The sequence below is a fragment of the Elephas maximus genome, chromosome 22, assembly GCF_024166365.1.
Source record: "Elephas maximus indicus isolate mEleMax1 chromosome 22, mEleMax1 primary haplotype, whole genome shotgun sequence".
Taxonomy (NCBI): domain Eukaryota; kingdom Metazoa; phylum Chordata; class Mammalia; order Proboscidea; family Elephantidae; genus Elephas; species Elephas maximus.
The window spans coordinates 32,586,339-32,602,422 of NC_064840.1; the positions used below are offsets into that span (position 1 = coordinate 32,586,339).

The window sequence follows — 16,084 nt, forward strand, 5'->3', positions numbered from 1 at the left end:
TCCTCTGAGAGCTTGTGGGACAGTATGAGGCCCTGAAGGTGATCCTTACAAGCCTTCTCCCGAACCATACTGCTCCACCTCCACAACCTGAGTACAACATCTCTACCTCAAACCACTACAATCACCAGCCTTTCCTGCTTGCACAATGGGTCTGACCAGAAAAGCCCCCATCCAGAGTCCTGAAGCCATTGCTTCATTCTCAGCCAAGCCTCCGTCACCCAGACAGGCCCTCCCAGCTCTCACTTAGACTATAAAAAATTTCCAGCACCTTCCTCCAAGCACTTACTCCATAGATCAGAGAGGCCTAAGCATAAGCCTGCCCACTCATCTCCATGCCCAAGCTTGTCTCGCACACTCAGTCCAAAGGCTAGCCATTCTGCTGACGTTATCCAGGCTGATGTACCCTGACCTCCATCCACCTGCTTGGCAGTCATCCTGGAAAGCCCTCTCCTGCTTCCCCACAACCTGTGACGACCAAGTTATATAATAGTAACTCCCCAAAACATTTTTCAGATCTGGGCTGTCTTTCCTTCCAGGACCCAAGACTCAGATGAAGCCCACACCTCCATCCTTCCTCACTGGACGGTTTACTTCCTAACCCTGTCTCTCTCTTCTAACCCAACCTTACACTTCCCTTAGAGCAGTGGCACTTGACCCTTGGTGTATGGCTCCACGGTCATGAAACCAGCACTCACAAATAAAAGGCTGCAATAGCACAAGACTCCATCAATGGAGACTCACTTCTGACAGTAACACTCAGGTCTAAGGCAATGGCTAAATTTGGATACCACTGCCTGCTGGAGGGATCCTACTAAAAAGTTTCTGTGTCTCTCTACGGTCTCAAGGGAAAAAACCAGAGTCCCTGGTTCAGCACCAAAGCCCAGCTTTTGTCTCCTCGTTCCTGCCACTCCTCAGGGGCTCTGATCTTACTGCTGTCACTACTCCCTCTCCGCACCCCTTTCCCTTGGTTGGCTTGTATGGTCCTTGGGCAGGACACGCATATGAGAAGCCTTTCTGAGACCTGGCCACCAAGAGCCCTGAGATGGCTAGCCATCTTTTCCCAGGGGATCCTAAGAGCTCTTCCTGCAACTTCTGGCTGCTTATTCTCCCAGTGGCCTATACACTCCCTTATGAAAGGTACCAATCAATCAATCACCTGTGGGTGGGTGCCTGGGCCCTAGCATAAAGTGTAACTCAGAGCAAACGATGGGCAAAATGTTTGCCGATGAATGAAGAGTTCCTGGCTCTTAGTCATATACACCAAGTCCTTTCTGACTTTTAATTTGGTTTCTAGGTAGCAGTCAGGAAAGACACGGGCTCTTTGAGTGAATATAACTCTCAGACTGGTGAGGTATGTCTCAGCCCTAGCACACAAGCACCTGGCTGGGATGAATGAGTGTGGTGATACTCCCAGCAGACCAAAGTAGATGCCCAAGTCTCAGGAATACTAGGCCACCTGCACTGTAGACCCTACAAAGGTGACATCTCACCAACAGCTTTCCCAATCCTAGTAGCCCAGCCCATGGGATGCATCTTTCCATCAGAATCATAGCACTGGTTAGTTATGACATCCTCCTTGTGAAGTCCTCACGGTTCAGTGCATCAGAGACTCACATGACTAAGTGCTTCCCTTCTGACGATGCCCTCATTTGACATCAAGCATTCCTCTCCTTATGGAAGGGGCCAAAAAGTGCAAGTAGAACGAAATTATCTGTATCTGCAACTATGACCAAACCTGAATTTTCCCCAGGGACGACTAACCTGTCTTTACCGACAGATTCGCCTGTAGGCTTGGCGCCAGCTGCTGCCATATGCTCTGTGGAAGGCTTCGAGGCTCCAAAGGAGTTGGGGGTACTGGAATCCAGTGGCAGTAGCTGCGGACTGCTATGAGAGGAGAGCATGGTGCCCGCCAGAGACCCGGAGAGTGGGATGCTGTTAAAGAATGCCGTGGAGAAGTCCCTGTCACCAAGTAAGAATGAAAGTCAACATCAAAAGTAAGAAACCACATCATACTAATTTGCTCTGTAATGTACTTTATACATTCTAAATAACTTTTTTTCTCTCAGTACTAAGGAATTACATGTTTATGGCAGAAATTCTGGAAAGTTACAGAAAAGTAGAAAGAAAATTAAAATCACTTGATACACTATTTTTAACTAAATCTAAGATACCATTGATTATAAGATGCACTGGTACTTTATGTACGACTAAAAAGAAAAAAATCAATTAAAATTGTCAGACACCTTTGATTCTAAGATGCACCCTGATTTCAGAGGTGTTAAAATATGCAAACATGTCTTTGTTGTTGTTGTGTGCCGTGGAGTCATTTCCGACTCAAGCATGTCTTAGAACTAATGAAGTGTCATATATAGAGGGCCACCCTTTCATTAACGGCTGTGTGGCATACCATTATTTGGATGTACCATGATTTAATGCAGCCTCTACTGAGGAATGACTGGGCTATTTCCCAGCTTTTCTCCTAACGGATGCTGCTGCAACAAAGGACCACATATTGCAGTGTCACAACGGAGGGGCCTGGGCCAGATCACTCACATCTAAATCCCCTGCCACTTGCCAGCTCTGTGACCATGAGTACGTTACCACTCTTTGCCTCAGGTTCCTATCTGCACAACTGTCACTGTTAGGACTAAAGTAGCTAAGGCAGCACATACTTAGAACACATCAAAAAAACCAAACCCACTGCCATCGAGTCGATTCTGACTCACAGCAACCCCATAAGGTTTCCAAGGCTGTAACTCTTCTATGGAAGCAGACTGCCACGTCTTCCTCCTGTGGAGGCGCCAATGATTTCAACCACCGGCCTTTCGGTTAGCAGTCGAGTGCCTTAACTACTGCACCATCAGGGCTCCTTTAGAACACATAATAGGTGGCCAAACATGCCCAATATTGTAATTAACATCATCACGCCTGTCATTTCACATATTGTATAGGATAAATTTCTAGAAGTGGAACTGCAGCAGCAAATGGAACATTCACTAATTATTTCTGATTAATATTTCTCAAATACCCTTCTCAGAGGTTTTAACCAATTTGTAAGCTATGTACGAGAGTGTCTATTTCCTTATACCCTCACCAAGTTCTACCAAATTCCTGGATATTTACCAGTGCAACAGGTGGAAGACCGTATCTTATTATGGTTTTAACTTGCAATTGTTTTGTTGTGAGATTGAACATTTTTTCATATAGAAACATTTGATTTCCGTTTTTTGTGAATTGTCTGTTCATGTTCTTCGTCTACTGCTCTATTTGGTTATTGGTCTGTATTGCTGATTGATTTGTAGGACCTCTTTACCTATTAAGAAAAACATTTCTTATATGAGTAGGAAATACTTTCCCCAGGTTACTGTGTTTTCACTGTCTATGGTGTATTTTTCCTTGCCAAAATACGGTATTTTTAAATGGTCTAAATTTTGTGTCGTTTGTAGACAAGACTTTTTATCCAAGTTTGAAAACATATCCTTCCATGAAATCTTCTAAAATTAAAAAAAAAAAAAAATTAAGCAATATTGGAGGAACCCCAGAGACTATGGCCCCTGGATACAGGTACCCTGCTAACTTAGAATTGAAGCCACTCCAGAAGTTCACATTTCAGCCAAAGATTAGACAGGGCTATAAAACAAACAATAACACATGTGAGGAATATGCTTCTTAGTTCAATCAGGTACCTGAGACCAAATGGGCAACACCTGCCCAAAAGCAAAAATGAGGAGAAAACTGGAGAATCTCGGGTAGAAAGGGATAGAGGGCTGACACACCACAGCGATTGCAACCAATGTCACGAAACAAATTGTATACACATTTCTGAATGAGAAACTAATTTGCTCTGTAAACTTTCACCTAAAGCACAAAATTAAAAAAAAAAAAAAAAAGCAACAACAAAAAAGTTAAATATAGAAAAAATCTGACCCACCAAGAATGAATTTAACTATACTTTAAATATAACAGATGGATTCAAACTGCTGACCTTTTGGTTAACAACTGAGCTCTTAACCACTGAGCCACCAGGACTCCAGTTGTAAAGTAGGATGGCATAAACAGTTAATGAACTTGGCTGTTAACTGAAAGGTTGTAGGTTCAAGTCCACCACAAGGCACCATGGAAGAAAGGCTTGGTGATTTACTTCCAAAAGATCAGCCACTGAAAACCCTGCGGAGCACAGTTCTACTCTGATAGACATGGGGTCACCACGAGCTGCAGTCAACTCATTGGCAACTGGTACTAGTAAAGTAGGGATGTAACTATGTTTCTAGTCTTAACCTCATTTACTGAATTACCAAATTTCTTGACTGATGGTGTTACCTTTAAAATTCCCATAAATATTTGGGTATATTTTCTGTTACATCCCATTGATCTGTCTAGTCATGTGTCAGTACCTCACTGTTTTAATTACTATAACTTATGTTTTAATTACTGGCGAGACTAGTCTTCCCTGACGAATCCTCTTTTTCAGAAATATTTTGGCTATTCTTATTTATTTTTTGACATAAACTTTAGAATCAGCTTGTCTTATTCTGAAAATTCCTATGGTTATTTGCATTGGTACATGTTAAATTTACAGGTTAAGGGGGAACTGGTATCTTTATGATGTTTAATCATTATAGCTAACAAATGGCATGCATTTCTAGTTATTTAAGTTTTCTTTTAAGTCTCCCAGTAGGGTTTTTTATTTTTTCTTTATAAAATTAACCTATATTTGTTACATTCCAGGTATTTCATTTCTGAAAGTGACTTACTTTTTTATATCTTCTAAATGGTACTTGGTGCTACTTGATCTCATTACGTTGGTTGGATCCAGACACCTTATTGTCTTCTTTTGCTGTCTATGGCAGTTTGATCAGTGGATTCTCTTGTAGATAGTATTACCTCTAAATGAAACATTTTACTTCCTTTTTACCAGTTTTTATACCTTTACTCTTACTCTCAATTAACTGTATGGGTTAGAAGCTCTGTTGCTGTTAGGTACCATTGAGTCAGTTCCAACCCACAGCAACCCTATGTACAACAGAAAGAAACACTGCCTGGTCCTGCACCATTCTCACGATCATTGCTATATTTGAGCCCATTGTAGCAACCACTGTGTCAACCTATCTCACTGAGAGTCTTCCTCTTTTTCACTGACCCTCTACTTTACCAAGTATGATGTCCTTCTCCAGGGACTGGTCCTTCCTGATAACATGCCCAAAGTACATGAGATGAAGTCTTGCCATCCTTGCTTCTAAGGAACATTCTGGCTGTACTTCTTCCAAGACAGATTTGTTAATTCTTCTGGCAGTCTATGGTATATTCAATATTCTTCACCAACACCATAATTCACAGGCATCAATTTTTCAGTCTTCCTTATTCATTGTCCGGCTTTCACATGCATATGAAGTGACTGAAAATACCATGGCTTGGGTCAGGAGCACCTTAGTCCTCAAAGTGACATCTTTACTTTTTAACTTTTTAACACTTTAGGCAGGTCTTTTGCAGCAGATCTGTCCAATGCAATATGTCGTTTGATTTCTTGACTGCTGCTTCCATGGCTGTTGACTGTGGATCCAAGTAAAATGAAATCCTTGACAACCTAAATCTTTTCTCCATTCATCCTGATGTTGCTTATTGGTCCAGTTGTGAGAATTTTGTTTTCTTTATGTTGAGGTGTAATTCATACCAAAGGCTGTAGTCTTTGATCTTCATCAGCAAGCGCTTCAAATCCTCTTCATTTTAAGCAAGGAATGTAGTGTCATCTGTACATTGCAGGTTGTTAATGAGTCTTCCTCCAATCCTGATGCCAAGTTTTTCTTCATATAGCCCAGCTTTCTTGGGTTATTTGCTCAGTATACAGACTGAATAAGTATGGTGAAAGGATATAACCCTGACACACACCTTTCCTGATTTTAAACCACTCAGTATCCCCTTGTTCTGTTCACACAACTGCCTCTTGGTCTATGTACCGGTCTCACACAAGCACAATTAAGCGTCATAGAATTCCCATTCTTTGCAATGTTATCCATAATTTGTTATGATCCACACAGTTGAATGCCTTTGCACAGTCAATAAAACAAAGATAAATGTCTTTCTGGTATTTTCTGCTTTCACTCAAGATCCATCTGAGGACAATGATATCCCTTGCTCCACGTCCTCTTCTGAATCTGGCCTAAATTTCTGGCAGTTCCCTGTTGATGTGCCACTGCAACCATTTTTTAATTCTCTTCAGCAAAATTTCACTTGTGTGTGATATTAATGATATTGTTAAATAATTTCCACATTCTGTTGGATCACCTTTCTTTGGAATGGGTACAAATATGGATCTCCTCCAGTCAGTTGACCGGGTAGCTGTCTTTGGAATTGCCTGGCATAGATGAGTGAGTGCTTCCAGTGTTGCATCAGCTTGTTGAAACACCGCAATTGGTATTCCATCAATTCCTACAGCCTTGTTTTCTGCCAGTGGCTTCAGTGCACCTTGGACTTCTTCCTTCAGTACCATCGGTTCTTGATCATATACGACATCCTGAAATGGCTGAAGGTTGGCCAGTTCTTTCTGGTATAGTAGCTCTATGTATTCCTTCCATCTTCTTTTGATGCTGCCTGCTTCATTCAATATTTTGCCCACAGAATCCTTCAATACTGCAACTTGGGCCTTGAATTTTTTCTTCAATCTTTCAGCTTGAGAAATGCTGAGCATCTTCTTTCTCTTTTTGTTTTCTACCTCCAGGTCTTTGCACATTTCAGTATATTTTACTTTGTCTTCTTGAACTGCCCTTTGAAATCTTCTGTTCAGCTTTTATTGCATCATTTCTTCCACTTACTTTGGCTACTCTACCTTTAAAAGCAAGTTTCAGAGTCTCTTCTGACATCCATTTTGGTCTTTTCTTTCTGACTTTTTTAACAACCTTTTGCTTTCTTCATGTATGATATTCTTGATGTCATCCCACAACTTGTCTGGTCTTCAGTCATTAGTGTTCATTGTGATAAATCTATTCTTGAGATGGTGTCTAAATTCAGGTGGGATATACTCAAGGTCATACTTTGGTTCTCGTGGACTGGTTTTAATTTACTTCAGCTTCAACTTGAACTGGCATATGACCAACTGAAGGTCTGTTCCACAGTTGGCCCTTGGCCCTGTTCTGATTGATGATATGAAGCTTCTCCTTCACCTCTTTCCACAGATGTAGTCAATCTGATTCCTGTGTATTCTATCTGGAGAGGTCCATATGTATAGTTGCCATTTATGTTACTGAAAAAAGGTATTTTCAATGAATAGGTCATTGGTCTTGCAAAATTCTATCATGTCATCTGTGGCGTTTTTTGTATCATCAAGGCCATATTTTCCAAATACTAATCCTTCTTCATTTCCAGCTTCTGCATTCCAATCATCAGTAATTACCAATGCATACTGGTTGCATGCTTGATCAACTTCAGACCGCAGAACTTGGTAAAAATCTTCAATTTCTTCATCTTTGGCATTAGTGGTTGGTGCATAAATTTGAATAACAGTTGTATTAATCACTCTTCCTTGTAGGCGTATGGATATTATCCTATTCCTGACAGCTCTGCACTTCAAGATAGATCTTGCAATGTTCTTTTTCATAATGAATGAGATGCTATTCCTCTTCGTCACTCCCAGCATAGCAGACCACATGATTCTCCAATTCAAAACGGCCAATCCCAGTCCATTTCAGCTCACTAATGCCTAGGATATTGATCTTCAGGTGTTGCATTTCATTTTTGACAACTTCAAATATTCCTGGATTCATACTTTTTAGAGTTATCATATGTTAATTCTTTCTCTTGATTAAATGCCTGGGTTAGAAGCTCATGATTATAATTTAACTTCGTTAAGATGTTAAATTATGATGGGCGATATTACAACAAACCCAATTGAAATTAAAAGAGTATCAGACTAATATCAAAAACTATACTAACAAATTTGAAAACCTAGAAGAAATGAATGAATTCCTTGAAACACACTACCTACCTAAACCAACACAAACAGAGGTAGAACAACTAAACAGACCCACAACAAAAGAGACTGAAAAGGTAATCAAAAACTCCCAACAAAAAAAAAGCCCTGGTCTTTCATCCCTACAGGGAACAAGGTGGCCACTATAATGCAAAGGCATTTCTGATAGGGATCTGACTGTGATTGTTTTAGCAGATTTACTGGAAAGACAAGTTTCCCAGGTGTAATATCTTCCCCTATTCAACAGAGCCCTCACTGACCTACAACAGGGAACTGAGGGCTGAAGCTCCCCCCAGACCACCTAGCCTCCTGCCTTAGGGATCTAAGGATGGTGACACCTACCAATCTGTAGAGGTACTTGCACTGGGGGCCTAAGGTACAGCTCCAGAGCCCACCCACCAAGGTGCTTAAGGAATAGAGACACACCTACCTCACTGACACTTGGGGGAAGCCTGTCAGCATCCTCCCCCCGGAATGTGAACCCCTGCTGCTACTAGAAGCTGGTGCACACAACTATCACCACTACTTCTCTAGGTGGATAGGTGACAGTTTACACCACACACTTGATGACCCAAAATCAGATTCTACTCAAGAACAGTGAATGGACTCAGGCTTATATATCTGGTAACAGCCCAAACCACCTGGTAATAGGCCATAAGTGAGTCAAGGGCTACAACAATCAAGACAGTGCAATCTAGTAGCCCATCTACATATATTGCAAGAAAACAAAACAAGACTCAGTGAGCAAATATAGAATAAATCACTACAATATTTTAGTGATGGCTCGGAGACATCACTCAATATCAAACCACATAAAGAAGCAGACCATAACTGCCTCTACAACTCCCCAAACAAAAGAATCAAAATCTTTCCCAAATGAAGATACAATCCTGGAATTGCCAGATACAGAATATAAAAAACTAATTTACAGAATGCTTCAAGATATAAGGGATGACCTCAGAAATGAAATAAGGCAATCTACAGAAAAAGCCGAGGAACACACTGATAAAGCAGTTGAAGAACTCAAAAAGATTATCCAAGAACATAGTGGAAAAATTAATAAGTTGCAAGAATCCATAGAGAGACAGCATTCAGAACTCCAAAAGATTAACAATAAAATTACAGAATTACACAACGCAATAGGAAGTCAGAGAAGCAAACTCGAGCAATTAGAATGCAGACTGGGAGATCTGGAGGACCAGAGAATTAACACCAACATAGCTGAAAAAAAAATAAGATAAAAGAACTAAAAAAAATGAAGAAACCCTAAGAATCATGTGGGACTCTATCAAGAAGAATAACTTGCATGTGATTGGAGTGCCAGAACAGGGAGGAATAAGAGAAAACACAGAGACAACAGGTGAAGATCTGTTGGCAGAAAACTTCCCTGACATCACGAAAGACGAAAGGATATCTATCCAAGATGCTCATCAAACCCCATTTAAGATTGATCCAAAAAGAAAAATCACCAAGACATATTATCATCAAACGTGCCAAAACCAAAGATAAAGAGAAAATTTTAAAAGCAGCCAGGAATAAAAGAAAGGTCTCCTACAAAGGAGAATCAATAAGAATAAGTTCAGACTACTCAACAGAAACCATGCAGGCAAGAAGGCAATGGCATGACATATACAGAGCACTGAAGGAGAAAAACTGCCAGCCAAGGATCATATATCCAGCAAAACTCTCTCTGAAATATGAAGGCGAAATTAAGACATTTACAGATAAACACAAGCTTAGAGAATTTGCAAAAACCAAACCAAAGCTACAAGAAATACTAAAGGAAATTGTTTGGTCAGAAAACCAATAACATTAAATACCAGCACAACTCAAGCTCACAGAACAGAGCATTCTGATATCAACTCAAATAGGGAAATCACAAAAACAAATTAAGATTAATTAAAAAAAAAAAACGCTCAAAACAGGGAATCATTGAAGTCAATGTGTAAAAGATCACAATAATCAAAAAGAGGGACTAAATACAGGTGGCACAGAACTGCCATATGGAGAGGGAAACAAGACAATATAGGACAATACAAGTTAGGTTTTTACTTAGAAAAATAGGGGTAAATATCAAGGTAACCACAAAGAGCTATAACAACTCCATAACTCAAAATAAAAACCAAGAAAAACATAACAACTCATCAAACATAAAGTCAAATACTATGAAAATGAGGAACACACAATTTACAAAGAAAAACGTCTCAGCACAAAAAAGTAAGTGGAAAAATGAAATTGTCAACAACACACATAAAAAGGCATCAAAATGACAGCACTAAACACATACTTATCTATAATTACACTGAATGTAAATGGACTAAATGCACGAGTAAAGAGACAGAGAGTCTCAGACTCGATAAAGAAACACGATCCGTCTATGTGCTGCCTACAAGAGACACACCTTAGACTTAGAGACACAAATAAACTAAAACTCAAAGGATGGAAAAAAAATATATCAAGCAAACAATAAACAAAAAAGATCAGGAGTAGCACTATTAATTTCTGACGAAATAGACTTTAAACTTAAATCCAACACAAAGGATAAAGAAGGACACTACATAATAATAAAAGGAACAATTGACGAGGAAGATATAAACATATTAAGTATTTATGCACCCAATGATAGGGCTGCAAGATACATAAAACAAACTTTATCAGAACTGAAAAGTGAGATAGACACCTTCACAATTATAGTAGGAGACTTCAACACACCACTTTCAGAGAAGGACAGGACATCCAGTAAGAAGCTCAATAGAGACACGGAAGACCTAATTGCTACAATCAACCAACTTGACCTCATTGACTTATACAGAACACTCCACCCAACAGCTGCAAAGTATACTTTTTTTTCTAGCACACATGGAACATTCTCTAGAATAGACCACATATTAGGTCATAAAACAAACCTTTGCAGAATCCAAAACATCGAAATATCACAAAGCATCTTCTCAGACCACAAGGCTATAAAAGTGGAAATCAATAACAGAAAAATTAGGGAAAAGAAATCCAATACTTAGAAACTGAACAATACCCTGCTGAAAAAAGACTGGGTTATAGAAGACATTAAGGACGGAATAAAGAAATTCATAGAATGCAACGAGAATGAAAATACTTCCTATCAAAACCTCTGGGACACAGCAAAAGCAGTGCTCAGAGGTCAATTTATATCGATAAATGCACACATACAAGAAGAAGAAAGAGCCAGAATCAGAGAACTGTCCCTACAACTTGAACCAATAGAAAGTGAGCAACAAAAGAATCCATCAGGCACCACCATCAGGCACCAGAAGAAAACAAATAATAAAAATCAGAAGTAAACTCAATGAATTTGAGAACAGAAAAACAATTGAAAGAATTAACAAAGCCAAAAGCTGGTTGTTTGAAAAAATTAACAAAATTGATAAACCATTGGCCAGACTGACTAAAGAAATACAGGAAAGGAAACAAATAACCCAAATAAGAAACGAGATGGGCCACATCACAACAGACCCAACTGAAATTAAAAGAATCATATCAGATTATTACGAAAAATTGAACTCTAACAAATTTGCAAACCTAGAAGAAATGGATGAATTCCTAGAAAAACACTACCTACCTAAACTAACACAATCAGAAGTAGAACAACTAAATAGACCCCATAACAAAAAAAGAGATTGAATAGGTAATCAAAAAATTCCCAACAAAAAAAAGCCCTGGCCCGGATGGCTTTACTGCAGAGTTCTACCAAACTTTCAGAGAAGAGTTACCCCCACTACTACTAAAGGTATTTCAAAGCATAGAAAATGACGGAATACTACCTAACTCATTCTATGAAGCCACCATCTCCCTGATACCAAAACCAGGTAAAGACATCACAAAAAAAGAAAATTACAGACCTATATCCCTCATGAACATAGATGCAAAAATCCTCAACAAAATTCTAGCCAACAGAATTCAACAACATATCAAAAAAAATAATCCACCACGACCAAGTGGGATTTCTACCAGGTATGCAAGGCTGGTTTAATATTAGAAAAACCATTAATGTAATCCACCATCTAAATAAAACAAAAGACAAAAATGACATGATCTTATCAATTGATGCAGAAAATGCATCTGACAAAGTCCAACACCCATTCATGATAAAAACTCTCAGCAATATAGGAATTGAAGGAAAATTCCTCAACACAATAAAGGGCATCTATACAAAGCCAACAGCCAAAATCACTCTAAATGGAGAGAGCCTGAAAGCATTTCCCTTGAGAACGGGAACCAGACAAGGATGCCCTTTGTCACCGCTCTTATTCAATATTGTGCTAGAGGTCCTAACCAGAGCAATTAGGCTAGACAAAGAAATAAAGGGCATCTGGATTGGCAAGGAGGAAGTAAAATTATCTCTATTTGCAGATGACATGATCTTATACACAGAAAACCCTAAGAAATCCTCCAAAAAACTACTGAAACTAATAGAAGAGTTTGGCAGAGTCTCAGGTTATAAGATAAACATACAAAAATCACTTGGATTCCTCTACATCAACAAAAAGAACATCGAAGAGGAAATCACCAAATCAATACCATTCACAGTAGTCCCCAAGAAGATAAAATACTTAGGAACAAATCTTACCAAAGATGTAAAAGACCTATACAAATAAAAGTACAAAGTACTACTACGAGAAACTAAAAAGGACCTACTTAAGTGGAAAAACATACCTTGCTCATGGATACGAAGACCTAACACAGTAAAAATGTCTATTCTACCAAAAGCCATCTATACATACAATGCACTTCTGATCCAAATTCCAATGACATTTTTTAATGTGATGGAGAAACAAATTACCAACTTCATATGGAAGGGAAAGAAGCCTCGGATAAGTAAAGCATTACTGAAAAAGAAGAAGAAAGTGGGAGGTGTCACTCTACCTGATTTTACAACCTATTATACAGCCACAGTAGTCAAAACAGCCTGGTACTGGTACAACAACAGACACACAGACCAGTGGAACAGAATTGAGAACCCAGATATAAATCCATCCACATATGAGCAGCTGATATTTGACAAAGGCCCAGTGTCAGTTAATTGGGGAAAAGATAGTCTTTTTAACAAATGGTGCTGGCATAACTGGATATCCATTTGCAAACAAATGAAACAGGACCCATACCTCACACCATGCACAAAAACTAACTCCGAGTGGATCAAAGACCTAAACATAAAGACTAAAACGATAAAGATCATGGAAGAAAAAATAGGGACAACCTTAGGAGCCCTAATACAAGGCAGAAACAGAATACAAAACATTACCAAAAATGACGAAGAGAAACCAGATAACTGGGAGCCCCTAAAAATCAAACACCTGTGCTCATCTAAAGACTTCACCAAAAGAGTAAAAAGACCACCTACAGATTGGGAAAAAATTTTCAGCTATGACATCTCCGACCAGCACCTGATCTCTAAAATCTATATGATTCTGTTAAAACTCAACCACAAAAAGACAAACAACCCAGTCAAGAAGTGGGCAAAGGATATGAACACGCACTTCACTAAAGACGATATTCAGGCAGCTAACAGATACATGAGAAAATGCTCTCGATCATTAGCCATTGGAGAAATGGAAATTAAAACTACGATGAGATTCCATTTCACTCCAACAACGCTGGCATTAATCCAAAAAACACAAAATAATAAATGTTGGAGAGGCTGCCAAGAGATTGGAACTCTTATACACTGCTGGTGGGAATGTAAACCGGTACAACCACTTTGGAAATCCATCTGGCGTTTTCTTAAAAAGTTAGAACTACCATACAACCCAGAAATCCCTCTCCTAGGAATATACCCTAGAGAAATAAGAGCCTTCACACGAACAGATATATGCATAACTATGTTTCTTGCAGCACTGTTTACAACAGCAAAAAGCTGGAAGCAACCAAGGTGTCCATCAACAGATGAATGGTTAAATAAATTGTGGTATATTCACACAATGGAATACTACGCATCGATAAAGAACAGTGAAGAATCTGTGAAACATTTCATAACATGGAGGAGCCTGGAAGGCACTATGCTGAGTGAAATTAGTCAGAGGCAAAAGGACAAATATTGTATAAGACCACTATTATAAGATCTTGAAAAACAGTATAAACTGAGAAGAACACATACTTTTGTGGTTACGAGGTGGGGAGCGAGAGGGGTGGGAGAGGGTTATTTACTGATTAGTTAGTAGATAAGAACTACTTTAGGTGAAGGGAAGGACAATACTCAATACACGGAAAGTCAGCTCAACTGGACTGGACCAAAAGCAAAGAAGTTTCTGGGATAAACTGAATGCTTCAAAGGTCAGCAGAGCAAGGGCGGGGGTCTGGGGACTATGGCTTAAGGGGACTTCTAAGTCAATTGGCAAAATAATTCTATTATGAAAATATTCTGCATCCCACTTTGAAATGTGGGGTCTGGGGTCTTAAATGCTAACAAGCGGCCATCTAAGATGCATCAATTGGTCTCAACCCACCTAGATCAAAGGAGAATGAAGAACACCAAGGTCACACGATAACTATGAGCCCAAGAGATAGAAAGGGCCACATGAACCAGAGGCTTACATCATCCTGAGACCAGAAGAACTAGATGGTGCCCGGCCACAGCTGATGACTGCCCTGACAGGGAGCACAACAGAGAACCCCTGAGGGAGCAGGAGATCAGTGGGATGCAGACCCCAAATTCTCATAAAAAAGACCAGACTTAATGGTCTGACTGAGACTAGAGGAATCCCAGTGGTCATGGTCCTCAAACCTTCTGTTGGCCCAGGACAGGAACCATTCCTGAAGACAACTCATCAGACATGGAAGGGACCGGACAATGGGTTGGAGAGAGATGCTGATGAAGAGTGAGCTACTTGTATCAGGTGGACACTTGAGACTGTGTTGGCATCTCCTGTCTGGAGGGAGGGTAGAGAGGGTTAGAATTGGCAAAATTGTCATGAAAGGAGAGACTGGAAAGGCTGACTCATTAGAAGGGAGAGTAAGTGGGAGTATGGAGTAAGGTGTATATAAGCTTATATGTGACAGACTGACTTGATTTGTAAACATTCACTTAAAGCTCAATAAAAATTATTAAAAAAAAAAAAGCCCTGGCCCAGATGGCTTCACTGCAGAGTTCTACCAAACGTTTAGAGAACAGTTAACACCACTACTTCTAAAGGTATTTCAAAGCATAGAAAAGGATGGAATACTCCCAAACTCATTCTATGAAGCCAGCATATCCCTGATACCAAAACCTGGTAAAGATACCACCAAAAAAAAAAAATTTTTTTTCAGACCTATACCCCTCATGAACTTAGGATGCAAAAATCCTCAACAAAATTCTAGGCAACAGAATTCAACAACATTATCAAAAAAATAATTCACCACGACCAAGTGGGATTCATACCAGGTATGCAGGGATGGTTCAACATTAGAAAAACAACTAATGTAATCCATCATATAAATAAAACAAAAGAAAAGAATCACATGATTTTATCAATTGATGCAGAAAAGGCATTTGACAAAGTGCAACACCCATTCAGGATAAAAACTCCCACCAAAATAGCAATAGAAGGAAAATTCCTCAACATAATAAAGGGCACTTATACAAAGCCAATAGCCAACATCATCCTACATGCAGAAAGCCTGAAACCATTCCCCTTGAGATCAGCAACTAGAAAAGGATGCCCTTTATCACCACTTTTATTCAACATTGTGCTGGAGGTTCTAGCCAGAGCAATTAGGCTAGATAAAGAAATAAAGGGCATCCAGATTGGCAAGGAAGAAGTAAGAGTATTTCTATTTGTAGATGACATGATCTTATACACAGAAAACCCTAAAGAATCCTCAAGAAAACTACTGAAACAAATAGTTCAGCAGAGTATCAGGATACAAGATAAGCATAAAAAAATCAGTTGGATGTCTCTACACCAACCAAAAGAACATCGAAGAGGAAATCACCAAATCAATAAATCATTTACAGTAGCCCCCAAGAAGGTAAAATACTTAGGAATAAATCTTACCAGAGATGTAAAAAACCTATACATAGAAAACTACAAGACACTACTGCAAGAAACCAAAAGAGACCTACGTAAGTAGAAAAACATGCCTTACACACAGGTAGGAAGACTTAAC

General features: G+C 39.3%; 1 protein-coding gene across 4 annotated transcripts in view; it reads right to left on the bottom strand.

Moving 5' to 3' along the window:
• Positions 1–16,084, bottom strand: part of LOC126066134 (protein HIRA) — a 115,664-nt gene that overhangs the window by 31,508 nt on the left and 68,072 nt on the right. For 3 of the 4 annotated variants that reach the window (XM_049867025.1, XM_049867026.1, XM_049867027.1), the window contains one exon: positions 1,762–1,959. The exons of the other annotated variant lie outside the window; for it this stretch is intronic. In XM_049867025.1, coding sequence (XP_049722982.1) covers positions 1,762–1,959 — 198 coding nt within the window. The remainder of the gene's footprint in view (positions 1–1,761; positions 1,960–16,084) is intronic. 4 annotated transcript variants of the gene reach the window in all.